Source organism: Aspergillus pseudodeflectus (genome assembly GCF_044049435.1).
Source record: "Aspergillus pseudodeflectus strain CBS 756.74 chromosome Unknown BJX68scaffold_70, whole genome shotgun sequence".
NCBI lineage: Eukaryota > Fungi > Ascomycota > Eurotiomycetes > Eurotiales > Aspergillaceae > Aspergillus > Aspergillus pseudodeflectus.
The window spans coordinates 36,307-60,970 of record NW_027263846.1 but is presented as its reverse complement, the minus strand read 5'-3'; the positions used below and the strand labels follow the sequence as shown (position 1 = coordinate 60,970).

The window sequence follows — 24,664 nt, the reverse complement described above, 5'->3', positions numbered from 1 at the left end:
CCCTACGTGCAGGTCATATTCATATTGGCTATATGTGCGGCACTACGGGACACTGCCCCGGTGCCCCGGACCCGTGGCCATGAGACACTCCTTCCCTTTCCATCAGGCATCAAGGACCACACTCATCTGTTTCGAAGTAGGATGTGTCATTGCTAATCCAGGTGCCTCTCATCTACTACCCCTCTATCAAGGGATTCATTTTCCGGCAGGAGAGTGCCAAGAACCTGGAGAGGAGCGCTTTTTGGGGCCTACTTCGATCGGTGAGGACATACAAAGGCAAGAGCCCCAGGCCACATGCCTGATTCCATTGCTGCAGGGTATCAATCAATCAAGATACTAGATCTGTGACCGTCTCTGTTTGGTATTGCTATTTCCCAGGATGACGGCGCCACCCATATGCACAAAGGCATTCAAGCTGAACAATGGTAAGCTCTCTAATGATATCTGGTAGCGAAACTGACACAGCTCTTTGCTAGGCACGTATATGCCAGCCGTTGGTCTCGGTAGCTGGCAGGGCAAGGAACTCCCTTCTCTCATGCCTCACCCCTTGCAAAATCCAGCGCTGATCCAATACAACAGGCAGGCTCGGAACATCAGACGCCAAAGCCTTGGAGGAATCCATAGTCCACGCCCTGCAGACGGGCTACCGCCTCATCGACACCGCGCAATACTACGGGATCGAGTCCGTCGTCGGCCGCGCAATCCGCAACAGCGGCGTGCCCCGGTCGGCAATCACAGTCGTGACCAAGTTCTGGGGAAACCTCCACCACGACGTGGCTGCCGCGCTCGCCATCTCCCTTCGGGAGCTGGATCTGGACTACGTTGATGTGTTCCTCATGCACTGGCCGTGGGCGATGACTCCCGACGGGAAACCGCTTCGGATCCACGAGTCGCCGACATTTGTCGAGACGTGGAGGCAGATGGAGAAGCTTGTTGGTGAGACATGTCGGGGCATTGGGGTGTGTAACTTTACGCAGAAGACGCTGGGGGTCTTGCTCGAACATGCGACGATCGTGCCCGTTGTGAATCAGGTGGAGTTGCATGCTCTGAATCCGTGTCTCAGACTAGTTCCGTACTGCCAGGAGAGGGGGATTCATGTTATGGGCTGGGGGTAGGTGCATTTCAGTTCATCTCTCTTCGGTCTAGAAGATTTGGGTACGCTGACACTGTATCTCAATAGGACCCTCGGGGGAGACAGCCAAGTGGCCAAGGGCCACATCCTGACCGACAAGCGATTCACGAGCATTGCGCAGAAGTACGGCTGCTCGCCGGGTACACTGTCGCTATCTTGGGCCGTTCAACGGGGGACCACGGTGATTCCCAAGAGCAGCTCGGCGACACGCATTGCTCAAAACATACGACTTGTCACCCTGGAGGAGGATGATATGGCGAAGATCAACAGTGCCCACCGTGAGATCGAGCTACACAGGATCTGCAATATCCATCATCTCCTGTGGATTAAGCTCGACGGGAGGAGAACGCTGCAGGGGTGGACGGAAGTCGACTTTGGCTGGGAAGACGAGCAGGGAAACTGGTTGACCTGAGGTTTTTCTGGATTAAGAGCCGGGTCAGCCCATTCATACAGGCAGCGGTTATTTACACTTTAGAACCAGAGCAAGATTGTGGCATCCACCCAAGATTGAACTGTCGCATGTGCCCATTGTATCTAGCGATGTGCCGTTCACCTGGCGCAATTATCCATTTGCCATCACCTCACATTGGAAATCGGTAGTGGTTCCCAAGTCTAGCCGCGAGTTATTATCCGGTAATCATACTGTAGCCCAATGGCAGCATGGCCCACTTTCCACATCCCCGTGCTGTTTCACCCAGCGGGGTCTGACCCCGGACCAGCTTTGCGGAGAATCGAACCTGGCCGACTGTAACCCCGGATTTAGAATGCCGTATATAGTGCGGGGGTCTCTCGATGGTGACGAGTCCACTCCCCACGAATGTGCGATATTGCCGACATGGTCGTGGTGGTGGAAGGGTGCAACCGGCCGCGTGTTCCCAACTACACCTGGAGTTCAATGTAATGATAAATACTTGACATGGTCGGGTCACCTCAGTCACAGTATACGAGTCAACACAGAGGCTTCACTTTACTAGCTTGGTGACTGACCCAAAAAAGGCAATGGCAACCGCCACCACCGAGAGGACCGGTCATCGACCAACAGTAACCGCCCTACGCTTCCATAAACGCGGCGACATCCGCCTCGAGCAACTCCAACTGCCGTACGTGATGCTGCCATCTCTCTTTCATGTACTCCTTTCAGCGCTAACTCCGGACAGTCCCTGCGGCCCGGACGAGGTCTGCGTCAAGGTCGCCTACTGCGGCATCTGCGGGACAGACACGACCGAATACCTCGCTGGCCCGATCTTCCCGCCCCAGGAGGGCTGCGTTAATCCGCACACGGGCGTCTCGCTCCCAGTCGTGATGGGCCACGAATACTCCGGCACCATCGCGGCCGTTGGGTCCCACGTCCACGATCTGCAAGTCGGACAGTCCGTCGTGATCAGCCCCGCATACAACCACCACAGCCGTCACTACGGATCCAACTCGGAGGAGTTCTGCGAGCCTTGCAGAAGCGGGAGGTACAATATCTGCGACGCGTCCGCAACCATCGGCCTGAACGCACCGGGAGGCGGCTTGTCCGAGAGGACGGTCGTCCGGGCCGTGAATTGCATCCCGCTCCCGGCATCGGTGAGCCTCCGGGCGGCGGCGCTGGTCGAGCCTCTAGCGATCGGGCGCCACTCCCTTGTGGCGTCGGGGTTCAAGCCCGGGCAGTCTGCGCTCATCGCCGGTGCGGGCCCCATCGGGCTCGCGATCCTTTTATTGCTCCGCGTGATGGGTGCATCGAGGGTCATCGTGACCGAGATCCAGGAGCCGCGGCTCGCTCAGGCGCGCAGGTTCGGCGCTGATATCGCCATCAACCCCTTGGACCACTCTTCGCGGGAGAACGGCGGCGGGGTGGAAGATGCCGTGCGCCAGGTGGCCAAGGATGGCGGGGTCGACGTCGCCTTTGACGCGATAGGGCTGCAGTCGACACTTGATCTATGCATCCAATGCACGAAGCCGGGAGGAGTAATCTTCAATGTGGCCATCCACAAAACGGCGCTCGCACTGAAATTGAACGACCTCGGGATGAAGGAGAAGAGGCTTATGGGTGGCATTTCCTACATGCGGGAGGATTTCGAGTACGTCATTGCGCTGCTGGCCGAAGGCAAGCTCGACTCCGAGCAGATGGTGACGTCTGTGGTGCCGCTGTCGAGGGCTGTGGAGGACGCTTTTGAGGAGTTGATTCATCGAGGTGGAGTGCATATGAAGATTCTAGTTCAGCCTTGATTGTTCCGCTAGCAGATACGTACGTTCATTTCTTCAAATGGAAATGGCCAGAGGCAGGCTTTGCCACGGGTTCGGAGCTCAGTTATCCATAGCCTGGGTTTCGTAAAGACGCTCGCCCTCTCGCCCGGATACAGACAGACTATCTCTCGCAGTCGGACGGGGCGAAATGCGGCTGATGAGGTCCAGTCGGCAGCTGGTTGGACTCTTCATGCCCAGGATGTATGCGTCCGATACTATGAAAGCCGTTCCCTGCTCGATGCAGCCTGTAATGGATCAACGCAATCTCCAGTCGGGAAATCAATTCCGAAGCCCCTCTTCATTGCAAAGTGTATTTCACTTTCCCAAGGAGCAACCATTTGTCAGCAATATAGCCGACGATACGCCCAAGTGGAAGTCATCTCCCTGCTAGTTCATGCTCGCTGAAGAGAATCTATAAAACCCTACTCCCTGGGGGCTCCGGGTTCCAACTACAGAAAGCACAAGACCAGCTGTGCATTTCTTGTGAATCGACCCCGAAAGTCTTTCGGAACATTATAGACTATTCCAGCCAGGATGTCAATCACACATATCGTTCTTTTCCAGTTCAAGCAGGGTGCAGCTGCGGGGGCCATTCAAGATGTCCGTGGAGCCCAGCCCCTCTTCTCAATACACTGCTGGCGTAGCTAATAAAGATTTGATACAGGCATGCCAAAACATGCTCAGTTTGACGGACCGCTGTATGCATCCAGCAACTGGCGGACCCTACATCCAAGCAGCGTCAGGTGGAAGGGATAATTCGCCGGAGGGCGCACAGGTATGTCTTGTCTCTGCTTGCTTTTTTGCTTTGGAAACAAATGCTAATACCCGGACCAGGGAGGAATCACCCATGCATTTGTTGTCGAGTTCGCGACAGGCGCAGACAGGGATTTTTACGTTGCGCAGGATCCCGTACATAAGGAGTTTGTGAAGAGCTTGGATGGCTTGGTGGAGAGGGCGCAGGTCATTGATTTTACTCCCGGTGTTTTGTAATGACTATCCCTATCTATCGTATATGGACCCCTAAGCCTGAAATATCGCTTTTTCGGACCAGATTTCAGGGACCTACTACTAGCTAGGTCTAATGGTGAGAGCCTTCACTTGTCTGGCGTGTGCAATCCCGTGTACAGTTGATGGATACCTTCGTGTCACGCTGGATGTTTATTCTACTTCGTTCTCGTGGACTTGTATTTGATTGACTAGTATACTTTTCACACTGTGAGAGATACAGTCGCTTGCCTCACAACCGTGATATCAAAGCCCCAATCTGGCCGCCTCCGATCGAACAATCTCCGGCAACTCCTCGACCAAGCTCCTCTCCTGTGGCTTCCAACCAAGAATCTTCTTCGCGCGCGCCGCAACGCCCCGCGAGTTCATCCCCCAGCTCGCGGCCTCGAATCCCGCCGCCGAGTTGACAGCTTCGTCAATGGACCACTCCCGAACCTCAGGGGCCTTGCCACCTTTCTTGATGTATCCTTGCCGGAAGGCTTCCTCGCCAACGGCAGCCGATAAATCACCCCAGACATGCTCGCCGTTCTCGGTGAGATAGTAGCCATGCGCGCCCCAGGTCTGGGAATCGTCCCCCTTCACAGAGGAAGGATTGATCGCGGCTTGCACAAGGAGTTCAAACACCCTGCTCAGATCATGCACGTGCACGTTATTCCACCGCGCAAGCCCCTTTCCAATCCGCGGACAGTACTGCTCTTTCAGGATGAACGAGGCAAGTTCGTAGACCTGGCGCCCGCGACCGGAGGCTGGGCCGCGGCCCGTGCCGTAGATTGTCGGCGGGCTGATAATGGCCGTTTTGACCGAGTCAGCGTGCTGCGTACCGGTGTTGAGCACAATCTCGTCGACGTTGCGGTGGAAGGCCGCTGTGGGCAGGTTTACCAGCTCGTCGACCCCGTCCAGGTCATCAAAAACCTTGTCATCCTTCTCCCCGAATGATTTCTTGACTTCCGAGTCAAAGTACGTCAGGATCCCTGCGCCCCCCGTGTGCAACCAGTAGCCGGGTCGTGAGGGGGAGTGGCCTTGCACAAGACCCTTCGCTATAGCTGTCGCAGCCCCCGCGTGGTCTGAGGAATCGGCGGTATCTGACGCGGGTCAGTACCATCGAAGGTCTAATAATCTTCGGGAGGAGGTATGCAGTGTACGTACGGACAACAATATCAGCCCAAGCAGCCTCACGCTCCAGGACTTCCGAGTCGTCATTGCCTCCAATGACAATACGGGCGTTCGGGTAGGCGGGTCGCACCTTTTGCGCCTTGTCTTCGGACCGGATGAGCAGCGCGTACTCGAAATCAGGGTGCCGCTGGTTCAGCTGGTACAGGATGTCCCCGCCGATGTAGCCCGTGGCTCCGGTGAGGAAGACTTTGGTCATTGTGTTTGTTATGTTGCTGTGCAAGTCCGCGATCGCGAGATGAAAGATCTAGAGGTAAAATGGGAATATTCTTCGAGAGGTAGATGTTTCTTCTCGCCCTCGGGCGCACCTTTAAAACCTGCCCTGTTTGTCTATGACGTTGTAAAGTTCGTATAGAACCCACATCCTCGAGTGGCGAAGCTAATCATATAGCCTAAAGCCCGCGGGGGGGCTCCATCCATATAGCCTGCCGGTGCGACTGGGTCCGAGTCCCTGGCCTCATAACACCAATAGCCCCTCTTGATGTGAAGAGCATCGCAAACACGAATAGAGAGGCCGAATCCTGCATCAACGCACAGATAACTCCACCGCAGGTCGAGCGGCACATCCGCGTGGCCACCGCCAACTAAGCACACTACCGGCACGACAAAACCGACTCATTGAGGCTCGGATTGCAGAGGAACAGGGTCAAAAATAAAATAAATAATATAAAAAAAAACATGCAACAGGAGGGATTCGCATGTGGACCCACCATACTACTAACCTACCGGCGTGTGGCTTAAGTACGACTGAGCGGACGGGAAGCCCTGTTCTCCACACCCTGTGGTCGGATGTGCTAGGAGTACCTCGAACGAGTCTCTTATACTGTCCTTCTGAGAAATTCGATCGATTACGAGACCTGGCAAAGCAACAATCCAATGAATCCATTGCGTAACCTATACATCTATGAATAGGAGGGCCTGTGCGCCAAGATAACCACACGAGAGGCTATGTCCACGAAAATATATGTCTCCTCGTGCATCCGATGTTCTACAACACACCTTTTCTCGAGGGCACAACTGGAAATATATCGTGTCGGTCTCCCGCACATCACCCCAACCTAAGGCTTATTGAAGGACAGCCATCTCGCCGTACCCCTAGACTGCCAAAGTTGAAGATTCTCCCGACATCGTATCCACAATATACGGATGCTGTTCGCCACTAATATGCACCCAAGCGCGCCTGTTTCATAAGACATCCTCTGTCGAACCCGCTCCTGAGCTTTCGTGCAAAAATATGCGAGCTTCCACTTCATTCCCACCCACTTCCCACCCACTAAACCACTAAGTATATTACTCGCCGTACTATAGCTTAGGTAGATTAAGTCTGCATTGGACGTCGGCCCCGAGTATAAAGCTTTATTACGACACAGCTGTTGTCCCAGAGGCAGTGATCAACACGAGCCATGGAATTGCATCGCCATTGGTGCTGTAAGCTCATATTGTTATGACCAATACCATCGCTACTCCTACTGTTGATGGTAAGTTGCCTGTCAAACTCAGGTGGAGAGAGCTTGAGCCGCAACGGTCGGGTCACATGACGCTTTCAACAACAGCAACCCGTAGTCACATGACTAAGCCGCTCTCCATGGACCTGTCCAATCACATTGAGCCAACACTGGGGGGCACCAAAAAGGGCGTTTCTAGTGGCTCTCAATAATTGACAGCTACAGTCACGTGCATAAGTTTCCGTCAATTTCGCGTCGCGTATTCAACTACGCGATGTCCACGCCACGCGAGCCATTGGCCCAAATAGACCCTAATAGGGCGCGTGGAAGTGAGCTAAGCCCATATACACGTGCTTTTATATGTGGAATGGCTGCTGCTGGCTGTACCAGATCTAAGATTAGCAAAGAGCTCGCATTACCTTCATCAACAATCCAATACGCCCTCGATCACGATCCTCAACGAAATGATGGTAAATCATTGCAGCGAAGTGGCAGACCACTTAAATTAAGCGCTAGAGACCAGCGATCAATCCTACATGCGATTAAGCGAAATCCCTTTATTACTTATGCTGAAATCCACCTTCAAACCTCGATTCTTGTTGCGAATAGTATGATACTTCGAATGCTTTGTCGATCTAGATATGGTCATTGGAGGGCAAAAAGGAGACCTTAATTACTTGAAGTACATGCTAGAATACGATTAGAATGGGCTCTCACGCGCCGTGATTATACTATTAAGTAATGGCGAGCGATTATATGGAGCGATGAATGTTCAGTTGAAATCGGCAAGGGGAAGCGCCAGAAATGGGTCTTCAGAATCAACCACCACGGCGAGAAATGGAAGAAGGACTATATACAGCCTTACCAGAAGTTATCAATCCCTGGTGTTCCAAAGTCCGCGAGAAGGAGATAAGCTTATGACGTACTCATCCACTCTTTAAGCCTGTTAAATTCTTAGCTTTATTCTCACCTAATTACTAGTTTTACGGCACCATACATGCTCTTCCAGAAGACTACTAACGTCTAGGCTATTAACCTCTATACAATCCAAACCACAATCTGAACCTTCAGCAACTTTTCCATGCCTCCATTAGTTGCCTTCCTTGTCTATAGAATCCCAGTTATCACAAATTTCTCTAACATTATCGTTATGGCTAGGTTCGGAAATCCGAAAATCATCTTGTTGCTGGGTAGAGTCGGGCGTAACACCCTTCAGTATAGAGCGGAACGCCTCAAGAGGAGTCATTTGAGACACTGGCATATGATAGCCTCGAGGATTTGCATTGGAAGCCATCTGCTGCAGAAATGTGGAGATAATAAGGAATAGGTTATAAAAAAGATAAGGTGAAACTCTCAATATATATTCCACTGATTTCAAGCGACTATAAGCCGCTTCTCCTGCAATGCAGCAGTGTGAGCCTTTTTCAGTACCATCAAAAAAAAAAAAAGCCGTGAAAGTAAAGCGGTCAATACTTATCCCTGGGTATTAGATTTATAGACTAGCATGATAGCCTAGCTTCACTTTCCGCTCTACATAAAGCCTGTTTACATTCGTCCACAGCCAAATCGGAAATGATCATAGGAGACGTACAATACTGTATTGTCAGAAGCTAATATAATCAGGGGTGACTGCGGGAGTCTTGAAGCCCTATGCACTTGATTCAGATTGAACTCTGACAATATATATAGGCGGTCCCAGCACTTGAAGCTCATCTTGCGCACATAACTCTGCTGGCCTAGGTTTTATAATCACCAGCTGGCGGCTTCACTGTGTATTTATTTTAAATAAAAAGCCTTGTAGAATACAAGCAAATATATACACAGCCTATTTATTATGCTTGCCAGCCGCTTATGTGCTTGGTTATAGTCTTTAAAGCCAGCTTTCATGTATCTGCTCCTTTATTTAGGTCTCCAAATAATTCTAAGCTTCTTTTATTAATTTTCTGGATTTACTGATTGGAAGGATACACTAGTTCAGACTTAGGGTATCACTAGAATTATTAGGCCTAATGCAGTTATCCAGACGCTTTCAATAGCAGCCCGGGAGCCCCGGTCAGTTGGATATGCCCAATAGTAGATCGCACCTGCTGCTGCTGCTAAGAGCAACCTATAATTACTCTGGAGTAGGTGGGCTTAGCCGGGAGGCTAAAAGTAAAAATACAATTATTAACAGCGTAGTTAGTAGGTATAACATTAATAAAGCTATTAGTAGTCTTCACTGTAACATCTCGGCTTCTTTATATCTAGGTCAGTGTCGAGATTGACAGTCATACAGCGCAGCAGCCGGTATCATCTGGAGCCAACAGGCTGTTACTTGCGGTTGCTAAGGAGAAGCCATCCAATATTCAATGGTGGCTAATCAAGTGGCTTGATTAATAGATGGACACATATCTCGCGGCAGTTGGATATAACCCGCAGGATTCTCACCGACAAGCCCTCACTTAGGCCGATATCTGTCTCTAAACAGTGCATCTGGGGACAAGCTCGCTTTCACCTCAACCAACTCGCCCGTATTCCCGTCACCCGGGACATCGCCAGCCAACTCGACTATATTCACAGGGGCAGGGACACAGAACCTACGTATATCTACAATGGTAGGAGATATTGTTTTATTGGCCTTTCTTTAATTCCTTTAGCACTAAGGCTTGGATGGGTCCTGGGACTTACTGTGCTATCTATAATTATCTGGATTTGTTACTTAACAGGGTTGCTTGTAGTTAGAATACCCATTAGAACTAGCATTTACAAGACAAAGACTGTAAAGGGTACCATAATATAAATTTCCCTCTTAACTCTGGTGCTTCTGTGGTATAATATAAAGGTCCTTGGCCTTTTGGAGGTTTGCGAGTAGTGTGAAAGGTAGTAATAAGAGTAGATAGCTTGTCATGATAGATTAATTCTAAGAATAAGGATCTCATAGTAGATTAATACTAGAGGTTAGAATCAACCCCTTACAAGTAGAGGAAGTTCCCTATAGGCTTAGTCAGCTAGTAGGCTGACTAAGGGCTATAGGTTATAAGTATCTAAGTATATTTATAAGGGCCTTATAACTACCTTCCCCTTTCTAAGGCCTTAGTCTCTTAAGGCTATGTATAAAGTCTTTATTAAAGGCTAAAGTGCCCTTTTAATACCTATTATATAGTAGGTAGCTATTAAAAACTATATTATAGTAGTAAATAAACCTAAATATAGGTAAAAAAAATCTATATAATAGAAAAAGGTACTCCTACTCTATCTTAACTTCTTATAATAGCTTCCCTAAGGATTAGCTATATATAAGTCCTTTATAAGGTCCTTTCTCTATCCTATAGTATTAGGACCTTTATAATACTTACTACTTACTTTTTTCTACTATATAGTATTAGCTTTTATAAGTATAAAGTCTCCCTTCTTTTATATTAAGTATTAGGAGGTTCTCTTATAAGACCTTTATAATAGGCCTTAGAACCCTTATAATACTTACTACTTACTTTCTCTACTATATAGTATTAGCTTTTATAAGTATAGAGTCTCCCTTCTTCTATATTAAGTATTAGGAGGTTCTTTTATAGGGTCTAAGTCCTTTTATAAGGGTCCTTTTAGATATTACTTATCTATCTCTAAGATTACTTTATAATAAGTCTCCTCCTTAGTCTCTTTTATTATAAAGTATTATATCTTTAACTCTTTATAAGACTTCTTTACCTTATAAAGCTCTTAGCTTTATACTATTATAGATCTCTATTTTATAATAAATTAGACTAGCTTTTATTCCTTAAGAAGCTATTTATTTTATAAGGAGTAAATTTTTTCTTCTTTTATAAGTAGAGCTTATATTATTTACTATAAATAATAATATTATTATAGATATATTTACTCTAATTTATACTAGCTCTATTACTAGGCTTTAAAATAAAAGAAATCTTCTTTCCTCTTAACTCTTCTTCTTCTTTCTCTTCTCTAGATTACTTAGCTTTTCCTATAGTAAGCCTTTCTCTATCTTTCTTCTCTATAAAGATTCCTATATATATCCTTTTCTTTATTCTTATATAGATCTTAGCCCCTTCTATTATTCTATAATAGTTTCCTTATTCTAGTATTATTTCCTCTTTAGGTAGTGGTTCTCCCTAGCTCTAGTTATCTAGTATTCCTCTTATATTTATAAGGGTTAGTATTTATAAGAATTAGTATTTATAAGATTATTCTTCCCCTTACCTTTATAAGTATCCCTTTCTAACCCCCTTTATAAGAATCTTTTTAAAATAACTACTCTAACTTTCTATTTATACTTTACTTTAGCTACTTCTTCTATGCCTTCTATACTATTATACTTACTATCCCCCCCCTCTAATTAGGAGGAGTCCCCTATAGGGGAAATTTAGGTATATATTACCCTTTCTACTCTTTATAAGAGCTTATATAGGCTTTATAAGGCTTTATAACTTCCTTTTATAATTATAGTTACTAACCTTAGTATACAGGCCCCCCCTATAGGGGTGATTTAGCCTTTCTCCACGCCTATGCCTATACCTGTCCCCACCCCTACTACTATACCTGCCCCTATACCTGTGCCTATATCTACTATTATAGCCCCTACCTAGCCCTCTATTATTCTACTACCCCCCTACTCTACTTCTTATAGAAACTTTATAGCTAATATAATAAATATCTAGGTAGTACTAGCTACTTATAGCCTAAATATTCCTTAATCCTTCCTATATCCTATAGGCACTCCTTAGGAGATCTAGGACAGGGTGCCTCTAGTACCTATAATATATAAGGACTAGGTAGCTATTATATAGTTTATTAACTTACTACCTATAGTATGATTTATACTATACTTATAGAACACCCCTATTACTATCCTAGGCCTACCTCCCTAGATAGGAGCTTAGACCCTATTAACCTATAAGAGATAATAGGCTCTTATACTAGTAGTCCACCCTATTCTTTAGTATAGGTAAGTAGATCTAGGGTAATTAGCTATATATACCTAGCTATAAGAGGGCCTTCTAGTTACTTATATAGGATAACTTCTATCTACTAGTTAGGAATATAGAGAGTACTAAAACCTAGGTTAATCTTAGGCTTTTATATAATATATCTCTAGAGAGATTAATAAGAGGTATAATAACTATCTCTATTATAAATATATAAACTACTCTCTATAATAGTAAGTATATCTAAGGGGTTATAGTAAGCCTTCTTACTTCTATAAGTAGTAGTCTATCTTATAATAGGGAATAGGATAATTACTATAGCTAGTTATATAAGATCTATATAGTAGAGTTCTTTAGTCTTATATTTACTATAAATATAATTTTTTCCTCTTTATAATAGTTTTATTTTTCTATCTTCTTTTTTTTATTAATAATACTAGGGTTTTTTCTATTTATAAAATATTTCTTATAGGCTTATAGATACTATAGGTTTATAAAAGGCTCCTTTATAGTCTCCTTATAACCTAACTATTTAATAATAGTATTTATAGGGTTCTCTACTAGCCCTAGGATCTTCTTAATCCTATATTTATAGTTATCCTTACTTATAAATCATATTTTAAACTATTTATAAGTATTTATATCTTTTATTTCCTAGTATTTATAAAGTATTAAAATATAAAAGATATTATAGATTTTTAGTCCTATAGGTAACTCTATCCTATAGATATTCTTACCTATATACTTAACTATCTATTAAGGCCCTGCTTATAATTAATTAAGTTTCTTATTTAGGTGTATTCATAACTAGTTCTTATTAGTAATCTAAATATATTTACTAATCTTAAAGGTCTTCTCTCTTTACTTTATATTATACTACTCTCTTTACTTTATATTATACTACTTAGCCTATTATTCTTAGGCCTTTATAATACTCTCATACACAGCTTTATAGATTTCCTAGATATAGGTAGTATAGTCTTTGACTTTATAGCTTACCTCTCCTCCTATATAAAGGTTAAGTATAATTACTTATAGATCTATTCTATATAGGATCTAAAATAGTAAGGACTTTATTAATATCTATTATAAGTTATTATATACAAACTCTATAAGAGGGATATAGTCCACCCTAGTTATCTTATAAGAAGTTAATATAGCCTTATAAGTATTATTTAAGAATACTATTTAACCTTTCTATCTAGCTATCTATCTAAGGATGGTACATAGTACTTATTAAATACTTAATTTATAAGTAGTAGATAAAATCTAACTAGAAGTCCTTTATAAAGATACTTCCCTAGTTAGTAACTATATTTATAGGTACCCTATAAAGGTGAAATACTTTATAGATAACTAGAAATATAACTTCCTTACTAGTAATAGCCTTCTATATAGAGATAAAGTATACTATCTTACTTATCTTATCTATAATAATAAGAATAGTATTATATACCTCTTATAAGCTACTTAAATCCTTAAACTTAATACTTATAAGTAGATTAGTAATAAAATCTATACTAATCTATTCCTATAGCTTATAAGAGATAGATAGGGGTTAAAGTAGGCCTTACTACTTACTATAAATAATATACAAGCCCTAGTAGATACTATAAGCCTTATAATAATTTACCACGAATCCCTATATATCTAACTAGAAGAACCTTTATAAGACTAGCTTATAGATTTATTCCTCTATAAAGTAATCTACTATTAGGTTATTATATAGCTTTATAAGGATCTTTATCTATAGCTAATAGTAATCTAGGATATAAAGCTTCTTTTAGTAATAAAGAAGTCCCTTCTATAATCCCTACCTAATCTAAGACTAGGGCTTACTCTTCTTCTAGTTAGGATCCTTCTTATAACTCTTATAGTCCCTTAAGGCACTTATAATATTCCTTATAAGGTTATCTTATAATAGGAGAGTAGGGATACTCTTAACTAAGTATTATAAAAGGTTATTTTAAAATAGCTCTTCTTTCTTATAAGCCTATTATACTTCCTAGTATAGGACCTCTATCTCTAGGAGATTATTTATAGTAATTATAACTATAGTTATAAGCTATTCTTACTTTAATATCTAAGATCTATAACCTTTTATAATTATAGTATTACTAGCTTCTAGTTTATATATAAACTATTATAAAGCCTAGACTACTATAATATAGGTAGTATCTATCTTATAGGGGGATATCCCTAGGGTCTCTTATATATTTATAAGCCCTAATTATATAAGTAGCTTACTCTTAGCTTACTCTATATAACTACCTTAGTCTTCCTTATATTAATCCTCTCTTAGGTAGTTAACTCTCTGTAAGGGGCCATCTATAGGGTTTAGTTTACCTACGTGATAGGTAATCTAGAACCTAAATCCTACCAGGAACTAGGACTAGTAAATCTATATTTATAATAATACCTTTATTAGTAACTAAAACATACTTAGTACTTTATAATTAGTAATAACCTTAACCTTATAGTAGCTACCTTATAGGTAGTGTCTCCATTCCTTAAAAGACTCTATAATTATAAGTAACTCTTACTCACCTATCACGTAGTTTCTCTCTACTTAAGATAACTTTCATGAGAAGAAGGCCACTGGCCTTCACATCCTATCTAGATATACCTAGGTAAGGACTCTGTAGAGCCCTCTACCTAAGGCATCTGTCTCTAGTCTAGCTGGTAGATCCTTAACAAAGTGGTTTAAGTAAACCATCTCCACGAACCTCTCCTTTAGGATTTCCACGGCTTCGCGAGCCTCTAGGGTCATGATATTCCCCTTATCCTTAATAATTCGCACTGGCCCATCTTTAGGCTTGTGAAGGAGATCTATCAGTACCATAGTAATACTCGCGTAGGAGCATATAAACTAGTAGTACTAGTTCGCGAATCCTAAGAAGGTGAGGATATCATGAACTATCTCTAGCATTAACTAGTCGCGGATGGTAGCCATCTATAATAGCTCTATCTCCACTCCTTAGGGTGTTACTATATACCCTAGGAAGTTAATCTATTATATTATAAAGGTACACTTGCTTTACTTATAGTAAAGGCCTACTTCTTATAGCCTTTTTAGTACCTTGTGGATATAGCCCTAATATGACCTCCTATCCTACAAGAACATAATTATATCGTCTAGGTAGACTACTACAGTAATATCTAATAGATCATGAAACACCTAGTTCACGTATACTTAGAACATTACAGGTGTATTAGTAAGCCTAAATAGTATTACTAAATATTTAAATAGTCTATACTTTATATAGAAGGCTGTTTTCCACTCCTAATCCTTCACGATACATATTTAGTGGTAAGTATCATGAAGGTCAAGCTATATAAAGATCTTCATGCTACTCAGGCAAGTAATCATCTTATTGATTAGAGGGAGGGGATAGTAATTCTTAAGGGATATTATATTTAACCTGTAATAGTTAATATATATATAGATTCCCCTATCCTTCTTAAGTATACATAGTAGAGGTGCACCCATAGAGGACTTTAAAGGCCTTATCTACCCCTTTATAAGCATAGTTTGGACATACTCACGGATTACAGCTAATTCTTATAGGGAGTGGTAGTAGAGAGGCCTAAATAGGGGCTCTCTACCTAGCTCTAGATTAATCTTTAAGTCTACTTCTTTATAGTAAGGAGGGAGCTTACTTACTTCTTCCTTAGAGAATACTCCTATAAGGTCTTAATACTATATTAGTAGGTCCTTATCTATAATTACCTTTTCTATATCTATTATATTAACCTAGAATACCTGTCCTAGTTCTTTATAGATATTATTTAGAAAATCCTTAATAGATATACTTTCCACCTTTAGAGGATCTCTATGGAAGATATACTTTCCTTTAGTCTAGTAGGTCTCAGGATTATAAATCTTTAATTATAATATCCCTAGAGTTACTTACATAATATCTAGGAATACTACTATAAGCATCTTAAACTCCTTCTAGGTGCCCTATAAGTCTTAAAGTTAGAAAACTACCTTTATAACTTCTTTATTATATAGCTACCCCTTGTTTATAGTCTATATAAAGATTAAATAAGGTAGAAGGTTCTATCCTACTTACTTAGTAAGTAGGGAAGGAACTATATTAACTTCACTCCTACTATCTATAAGTACCTTATGATCTATGATAACTCTACTAGGTAGGGTTACTTTTATAGGGAGGAAAATCCTCTCTATAATAAGCTACTCCCTATTAGTAGGGGTTAGTTATATAGATATAGCTACTATAGTCACAGGTGCCTTATATCAGGCCTGGCCCTTACTATTATCCTTTATAAGGTCTAGGTAATTAGGCTTATAATAGCCTGGTTTCCTATAATAGAAGTATCCTTATAGATAGTTACTACTACCTTATAGTAGTAGGTATCTAACTTAGTATTAGCCTATTTTTCTATAAGTAAAGTAACCCCTACTATAAGCTCTCTAGAATAGGGGTAACCTAGAATATCTCTTATTTCCTTATCTATTATTATTCTTCTTTACTAGTAGTGGTTTTATAGTTAGTATTAGGATGCTTAGTTATAATTTTATGATTAGTAAGACGAGGTCTATAAGGGTAGTTAGGAACTTTAGTTATTTATAGACTTTCTACTTTATACTCTAAGGAAATAATTTAAAGAATATTTATAGAAAGAGGGTATTAAGATTTTAATCTTCTTTATCTAATTCTAACTACTATTCACACTATTACTATAGGTAGGTATAATTACTCTTACTCTCTAGGCTTTACATGTAAAGGGCCTTACTCTATATAGTATATAGATAATCTATAGGATCTCCTAGCTATTTAAGGAGGAATTTATAGAGGTTATCCTAGGTTAGGGAATATATTATAGATAACTCTATACTCTATAGTCCTTAGAGTATTAAATTAAGGTATAAGACTATAAGATATAATAGATTATCCTTTATATAGCTATTAGTATTCCTAAAGGCTTATATTTTTTATATAAATTTATAGTAGTTTATATATATAGTAATATAATACTATTTATCCTTTATAGGTAGTTATAAAAGTAGAGGTCTCTTTAGGAGTAGAGTATAGGGTGATAACTCTATATAAGTATATTTATAAAAGGGTATTATAGTAGTTTACCCTTAAAGGATTATAATATATTCTATATATTATAATTCTTTAACTTAATATTATAATTCTTTAGTAGTAAGGCTTGTAAGGTCTTTAATTTTATTCTAATTATTTTTATAAGGGGTTTATTAACTAGGTCTCTTAAAGGTTACCCCTAAATTATTAGGTATAAGGGTGGATATCTATAAGGATTCTAAGCCTTTACTAATTAAGGATATTATCCCTTCTTATAAGGGATAAATTATATTCTAGGTTCTAGATAGGCCTGGTTTATTATTATAAGGTATCTTATTATAAGGGTTCTAGCCATGTTATGACCCTACTTATATATTAACTATTATTACTCCTAATAGACCACTCATGGTAATAAGTATTAAAATTATAAAGGTCCTTGGCCTTTTAGAGGTTTATAAGTAGTATAAAAGGTAGTAATAAGAGTAGATAGCTTATTATAATAGATTAATTCCAAGAATAAGGATCTTATAGTAGATTAATACTAGAGGTTGGAATCAACCCCTTACAAGTAGAGGAAGTTCCCTGTGGGCTTAGTCAGCCCACAGGCTGACTAAGGGCTATGGGTTGTAAGTATCTAAGTATATTCGCGAGGGCCTTACACTTAGGTCAAGACGATTCCAAGGTTTAGGAAGGCTCGAGAGGTTGACCTTCTGTAACAATATTATTATAATCTTTTTATAAATACTAGAGAATCTATACTAATTACTAGATATATTAATTATTAATTAAAAGGCTATAATATTAGTATTAACCTTTAGTAGTAAAGGTTAATAATTAATAATAAGACTTATAATTTTAATCATACTCCTATATCTAATAACTCCCTAAAACTACTAAAAATTTAAGTAATAATATTAATTATATATAATTAAATTACTCTATATTAGTTTTTATAATTAGTAGTGAATTTATATATTAGGTATGATCTAGTACTATATTCTAATTACTACTAGCTATACTTATAGTTAGCTACCTACTAAGTAACTTAGGTATTAGTATAACCTAAGGATTACTATTAAATATATTATAGAATATATCTCTTATAGATGTGATTATAGATATATTACTCCTATTTAACCTAGTTTCTATACTAGCTACATCCTCATCTATAATACTATAGAAGTGGTGGATAACCATGTTAGCCTACAAAGTGGTTATTTATACCTCTTGGTGGAGCTGGTGGCCTCCTGAGACCTTGATCGCAACTGTCTCATCTGTGCCGCTGTTCTTTTGCCGCCTCGTGGCTGCTGGTCCATGACGATTGATTCCCATGCAGCTGCCGTGCAACACGTTAGCTGTGGCAGGATGAATGTAGGTAGAATAAAAAGTTCTTTTCTAGACAAGCCCCCATGTAGGGCATATTGCAGAGTTGTGACAGCATCAACTTGGTAGGAATCCTTCATATTTCGTTTCTTTCTTTCTTTTGAGAGGACGTCAGCCAATTTCGTGCATTTCTATGTATGCATCATCCTTGTGCCTTGCATGAGCATGTGATCTTGAGCCCATGGACATCGCGATATCCAGCTATCAAGACTGGTCCCACTGGGGCGTTCGTCACTCCGGTGATTGCTGTAATCCAACCTGTATGTGCCTGACCTACGTGTCATGAAGCTTGTAGTGGTAGCAGATTGCAAAGAGACGGATATAGCGTGTGTCTATGACGCAATCAACGAACAGGTGGTGGGTGAGATGGGTGAGCACGATGGCCTGGCTGGGAGTACAATACTGACGGTTGCAGGATTTTCGCCGCCTGAACCTGGATATTCAGCTCGACGGTGGTCACCATACCAAAGGCACTTTTACTGTGGTGATGTGTGCGTTTGCGTCCAGCTATTGGTTACGGTAGGATTGACTGGAAGGGAAGGATACAATATATTGCTCTCTAGTGCAACATCCTCGGAGCAGTAATGGGCTACCAGTGAATACAGCGAGCCCCGTAGTGCTAAGCGAGGGAAAACAACCGCAATTGGCAAGTGGGAGTTCCCTGAAATCTCGATTTCTCAAGCCATTAAACATTCTCTGCCGGTTCGTTCATCTAGAGTCAGCGGGCTTTTCAACCGTCTGCGGACAGACACGCTACAGCCCACGCTCTCCCTTTGCGGCCGGACCTCCCACGAGCGGGTTCACGAGCGGAGAAACAGGCGGGCAGACGTGCATCTCGTAACACTCAGGCCTGGTAGCGGCGCTACACATCTGGCCATCAAACGTAGTACCCGGCGGGCAGTCCGGATTTCTGTTGACAATGCACGTACCATTCTCGAGGCGAGTGCCGGGTGGACAGGATGGTCCGGTGGTCGAGAGACACTTTGTGCCGTCAAACGAGGTATTAGGCGGGCACTGCGGCGGCGACGTCGAGACACAAGCCCCGCCATTGAAAGTGGTTCCCGGCGGACAGTCTGGGCGCTGTTGGTCGGTGCAGTCTTTACCGTCAAAGGTGGTCCCAGGGGGACACTCGGGCTTGCTGGTAGAGACGCAGCGCGCGAGCGAAGCGTCATACGCCGAGCCGGGTGGGCACTGTGGTGGGTTGGTGTGCACGCAATTCTGACCGTTAAAGACACTCCCCGGCGGGCAGTCGGGCTTCGCGGTCGCGGCGCAGTTGGTGCCGTCAAAGGCCGTGTTTGGCGGGCAGGTTGGAGGGTCCTGGTGGAGGCAAGCGTGGCCGTCGAAGGTGGTCCCGGGTGGGCAGTCGGGCCGCTTGTTCGAGACGCAGTTGGTGCCGTCAAAGGTGTAGTCGGGCGTGCATTGAGGTCGGCGCTGGTGAACGCAGTCCGCACCGTCGAAGGTGAAGCCCGGCGGGCAGGAAGGCGGCTGCGGGGTGACACAGTCCTGCCCAGTGAAGGTGGACCCAGGGGGGCATTCTGGGGCATTTGGATAGCGGCAGGTTTGCCCAATCAAGGTGGACCCTGGCGGACACTGCGGGGGCTGGCTGGACAAGCAGTTGTGGCCGCTGAAGATGGTTCCGGGAGGGCAGTCGGGCGGGTTCGAGGCGATGCAATTGTTCCCGTTGAGCGCAGTGCCGGGCGGGCACGACGGCCCATCGGTCGAGACACAGTTGCGACCGTCAAAGCTGGTCTTTGGCGGACACTGCGGGGGATCGCTGCTAAGGCAGACATGGCCGTTAAACGTGGTGCCTGGGCGACAGACTGGCAAGGTAGAGGAGACGCAGTGCTGGCCGTTGAAGTTGGTGTTCTCAGGGCAGCTGGGCGCGACAGTGGGCGTGTAAATGCAGTTGGTGCCATCGAACGTGCTTCCCGGTGGGCAGGACTGGCCGGGGCCGGGTCGGAGGACGCAGATTGACCCATCCCAGGTCAGCCCGCTCACGCAGCAGCGGACTTGATTTTGGTGGGCGGACAGGCTGTGGCCCGGCGGACAGGCAGGACCTCCCTGCGTAACGCAAAGGGATCCGTGAAGCACGGTGCCTGGGGGGCATCTCGGGGGCTGCGTGTCCTTGCACACCCCACCGTCGAAGACACCAGTGCTGCAGCTTGGTGGGCTTTGCGAAATACAAGCAACCCCGTCAAACCGTGTTCCGGGGGCACACGTGGGTGGCGATGAGGTGACACAGGCGTTGCCCTGGAAGTGGAGCGGCGGAGGGCAGAAGGGAGGACTGGCGGAGATGCAGACCCCTGCGGAAAGCTGGGTACCAGGTGGGCAACCGGGGGGCTGCGAGCTCGAGCATCCGTGCCCATCAAACTGCATACCATTGCCACAAGATGGGGACTGCGTGGTCACACAAACGTTGCCTTTGAATATGTAGTTTGGAGGACATGCAGCGGGACTGGTGCCGATGCACGCACGCCCATTGTACGCTGTTCCAGGAGGGCATCTTGGGCTGTCGTGAGCCACGCATGCATTGCCCTCGAATGTTGCCCCCGGTGGGCAAATCGGCGGCTGGTTGGAAAGGCACTGGTTGCCCACAAAGTGGAACCCAGGGGGGCATGATGGGTTGGCAACACATATATTTCCCTGCTGTACTGTGTTGGGAGGGCACACCGACGCGTGGAGAAAGATACACTCGCGGCCATTGAAAACCGTCCCGATAGGGCAGCACTGGTTGTTTCCATTCGCGTCTGTCGAGATATAAAAGTCTTGGATGGTAATGGGGCGCGCGGGGACGTGCAGACTGATGCCGGTTGAGGGAGGGAAACTCTCTTGTATCTGGTTGATGTCACCTAGATCACCAACAACGGAGTGCAGCAGAACTCCAACAAAGAGTAAGCCGGTAATCCAGGGTCTATTCATTTTCTAAATATGTAGGGGCGATTGACTAACTGCGGATTGGAAATTTCAAGGACCATTATCCAGGTCAACGTACTTGATAGCCGCCTTATAGACGGTAGTGCAATATGATTATCGTCCGGAAACAGATCCAGACGCCATGCGAGACGGCGCCGAAGTCGTGCTGGATGGAAGCGTTGTGGTCAGTGCTACCTCGCAATGGATCCTCGCGGTTCCGGATGCACTGCATGAAATCATCGACACAGAGAATGTCTGGTAGGACATCTCCTGAAGCGTCACTGTGGCCCTTCGCCACCGGGACGTCTGACGAGCATCTTGTAGCACTGGCAGTCATGATGCGTACAATGACTGCAAGCTATTCGGGCGAGCAGATGAGCAGAAAGACAGATTTCCAAATTGCACATGCATGGCATCACTCATGTGTATGCGGAGTCCTATTGTCCATTGCCGTCGAGAATTAGAGATGAGGGAGACCCAACAAGCAGCCTGGAATTCACCCGGCCAGCCTGATGCAGGACGTTACACCGGCTGACTAGATGAATAAAACAATGTAGGACGAGTATGTACAAGGAAAGCCAAGATATACACTGGGCAGCGATTGCTGCACTCGAGGGTGACCCCCAATTCTCCACTGGCCCAATACTCGCTGGACACTGTCACACAAGGGAGAGAGACACATATGCTTCCGGCGACTGGCGCGGAGGGAAACCCTTGCAGAGGAACCTTACATTCAGCCGCGAGCTCTGCGTCGCACAATGTCTTATAGCCGCAACTAGGTTCAAACCCTCTGTAATACCTAGGAATCGCCATAGCAGAGCCTGCGTCTCCGGATGTGAGGTCGGTTGTTACACGGAATGCCATATTCATTCTGGTTAAGGAACTGTTACTTAGGGACCCCAAAAGGCTGCAGAGAATTGTACAGAACCGAGTGCATAAAATAAAAAGTAGTGCGCCAGGAGTAAGAGAAGCCCGCGGCAGGGTACGGATGGCGATGGTGCAATATGACAGGTATATTAGAGCTTGGAGCGGGGCCGCAGAAGCCGTCAGCGCACCACCGCATTCCCGATATCCATCCCTGTCTTAGAACCTCCTCTGCTCGGCTGTCAACGACAGAAGTAGGCAACTGTTACACGCTTGGCGCCAGACCTATGGCCCCGCTGCCAAGGTCATACACACTGTACCACCGGCGCAGAAATGCATCGCCCAGAATGACCAGTGGGCCCCTGGGCGGCCTGATGTCAACCACCTTGACGATGCTGCTGCTGCCGAATTTGTCCCGCTGCGTGTAATCGTGCGCGCTCAGCGAAAAATTGTAGCCACCCATGGTAAAGACAATATGTGGCAGAGACGCTCGGGCTTTGCTCCCGACTTTCCAGTTGCCGTCTGCGTCTTTGGTTGCGCCCATCTGCTCGTGACCGGAGATGACGGAGTTACCGATGAGGGTCGCGAATCCACAGAGACAAAGCTAGGGGGTATGGGGGATAATTGGTATCTTACATGAAGTCTGAAACCTCAGTCGGAACACTTATATGACTAGTCCCCGTATCAAGGATTGCGCCTCCTTCGGTGGTGTCGGTCGTGTTGTCGCCCACGGTAACACCGTTGAGGTCGACCTCCCATAACGACTCTTTGCGCAGGAGAATCACACTCAAGTCACCCTGGTAGTGACTTTTGTCATACCCACCAAAGGTCACCTCAGAGCCCTCGCCGCCGTTCTCGTCGGTCAGATAGAAGGCAAAGACTGGGCTGTCCAGCAGATTTTGTGCCAGCATACTGTGGAAAGGAGGCGTGTGGAGAACGGCGAGGGAATCAAACACTAACCCGAAGACGCCGTCAAATCGGCCGTGAGTAAAGGCACACCCAATCTCCTCGGTAGTTTCTGCAAACTTCATAATTACTCTGCCAAGGTCGAAGAGTTCTTTGTTTATGACGAGGACGAGGAAGCAGAAGACTGCTATACCGTTACGGCCGCACTTGCCCTGGGTCCTGGAAGTGTTGCGACAGTTGTCGTAGTGGCGATGGTCTTGCCCTGAGGTACCGGCACAAGATCAGCGGTACAGATGAGACAGTTGCGTTCGAGAAGGTCTCGGGATGCCACCGGCTCCACCAAGAGGTACAAATGACCACTTTGCAGGCCAACACGCTATCCACCACTTCTGCGGCATTGCAGATGAGGATGCGGTGCAGAAACCCGGTTGAACGAGGGCGATGCATCCACGATCACGTCCGCAAGGGATGCATTCTACAACATATTTGATGGTGGTCTCCAGGTCACGCCGACGCCCAAGTTACTCGGCAGGCAGCCAACCACGAGCCCGGCTGGTGGCAACCAAAACGCAGCGCAAGGTCCCGCCAACAGTGATTACCGAATATATAAATTCACTACCAATCATAAGGACTAGCATGAAGCAATTTAACTATATATAATTAATATTATTGCTTAAATTTTTGGTGGTTTTAAGGAGTCATTAGATATGGGGGTACATTAGGAATTATAGGTCCTATTATTAATTATTAACTTTACTACTAAAGGTTAATACTAATATTATAACCTCCTAATTTATAATTAATACATCGAGTGATTAGTACAGATTCTCTAGTAAAAGAACGGACGGCAAGCGGGGCGCTGAGAACGGCTCCCATTGCACCGCCCGTCTGCCTGAGCATCCCATCGCCTCTTACGGTATAGCGCTGACCGCTTCCAGGAAAGCGTTGCCCTCGCCGCTTTTGCCTCCATCCCTGGCCGCCTCAACGCGTCCGCTACATCTATATAAACCCGGCCTCTCTCCTTCGAACGACCACGCACTTTCTCCCTTTCTTTTCCTTTCCCTTTACCCCCACTCTCTCACTTCCTTCCGTCCAGACCCTGCCCCGATGCAGTGCCCCCTTTTCCAAGATGCCGCGTTACCCGTCGATTGCCCTTTTCTAGCATGGCGCCGTCCTACCCTCTTCCCTTCACCCCCTTTCAGCGACGGCGTCGCCGACGAGTCGTTGGGAGGGGGACGATGTGAGACGTTGAGCCCTTGTGACTGTCGTTACATTGGCTTGTGAGCTATCGACGTGGTTCTGGGTCCTGGATTCTGCCATCCTGCTGCCGATCGTGAATTCGGGACCGTCTAGCTGCGGTGTCTGCCTTGTCCTGCTGACGGACGGGCAATTTTGAGAGTCTTTGGATGCTGCTTCCAGCCGTGCCATCCCATTCGGTCTTTTTGTCGACGGCTCTTGAACGTCGGCTACCTTTCTATGGCCTCTGATCTGAGGGTATTTTGGTTCCCGTCATCCGCTGGCTCCCAAGTTTCGATTGGGGGAGGCAGTTTCTTGGCTGTCCTGGTACCAGGCCTGTTTTGCAACGTGCCGGGAACGCTTGAGTGAACAGGCCTGCGCCTCGTCCCATCCATGGCTGTTTTC

General features: G+C 45.0%; 7 protein-coding genes across 7 annotated transcripts; 3 read left to right on the top strand and 4 right to left on the bottom strand.

Moving 5' to 3' along the window:
- Positions 1–379: 379 nt before the first annotated feature.
- BJX68DRAFT_271909 (aldo/keto reductase family protein) lies at positions 380–1,544 on the top strand (the record flags this gene model as incomplete). The annotated part of the gene is made up of 4 exons (XM_071047068.1): positions 380–425; positions 477–503; positions 580–1,111; positions 1,181–1,544. 4 exons carry the CDS (start codon positions 380–382, stop codon positions 1,542–1,544), a joined length of 969 nt encoding a protein of 322 aa, XP_070893747.1.
- A 587-nt stretch (positions 1,545–2,131) lies between these two features.
- Positions 2,132–3,343, top strand: BJX68DRAFT_271908 (2,3-butanediol dehydrogenase; the record flags this gene model as incomplete). The annotated part of the gene is made up of 2 exons (XM_071047067.1): positions 2,132–2,232; positions 2,290–3,343. The coding sequence occupies 2 exons, from the start codon at positions 2,132–2,134 to the stop codon at positions 3,341–3,343; spliced, it is 1,155 nt and encodes a 384-aa protein (XP_070893746.1).
- Positions 3,344–3,895: 552 nt separating this feature from the next.
- BJX68DRAFT_271907 (Dabb family protein) lies at positions 3,896–4,351 on the top strand (the record flags this gene model as incomplete). Its single annotated transcript, XM_071047066.1, has 3 exons — positions 3,896–3,961; positions 4,026–4,136; positions 4,196–4,351. 3 exons carry the CDS (start codon positions 3,896–3,898, stop codon positions 4,349–4,351), a joined length of 333 nt encoding a protein of 110 aa, XP_070893745.1.
- A 261-nt stretch (positions 4,352–4,612) lies between these two features.
- On the bottom strand, positions 4,613–5,735 carry BJX68DRAFT_271906 (NAD(P)-binding protein; the record flags this gene model as incomplete). Its single annotated transcript, XM_071047065.1, has 2 exons — positions 4,613–5,448; positions 5,513–5,735. 2 exons carry the CDS (start codon positions 5,733–5,735, stop codon positions 4,613–4,615), a joined length of 1,059 nt encoding a protein of 352 aa, XP_070893744.1.
- A 2,120-nt stretch (positions 5,736–7,855) lies between these two features.
- On the bottom strand, positions 7,856–8,275 carry BJX68DRAFT_258694 (uncharacterized protein; the record flags this gene model as incomplete). The annotated part of the gene is made up of 3 exons (XM_071043575.1): positions 7,856–7,916; positions 7,983–8,055; positions 8,110–8,275. 3 exons carry the CDS (start codon positions 8,273–8,275, stop codon positions 7,856–7,858), a joined length of 300 nt encoding a protein of 99 aa, XP_070893743.1.
- A 10,818-nt stretch (positions 8,276–19,093) lies between these two features.
- On the bottom strand, positions 19,094–21,590 carry BJX68DRAFT_258693 (uncharacterized protein; the record flags this gene model as incomplete). Its single annotated transcript, XM_071043574.1, has 2 exons — positions 19,094–21,140; positions 21,481–21,590. 2 exons carry the CDS (start codon positions 21,588–21,590, stop codon positions 19,094–19,096), a joined length of 2,157 nt encoding a protein of 718 aa, XP_070893742.1.
- Positions 21,591–22,382: 792 nt separating this feature from the next.
- Positions 22,383–23,148, bottom strand: BJX68DRAFT_271903 (aspartic peptidase domain-containing protein; the record flags this gene model as incomplete). Its single annotated transcript, XM_071047064.1, has 2 exons — positions 22,383–22,721; positions 22,780–23,148. The coding sequence occupies 2 exons, from the start codon at positions 23,146–23,148 to the stop codon at positions 22,383–22,385; spliced, it is 708 nt and encodes a 235-aa protein (XP_070893741.1).
- Between the last annotated feature and the right edge of the window lie 1,516 nt (positions 23,149–24,664).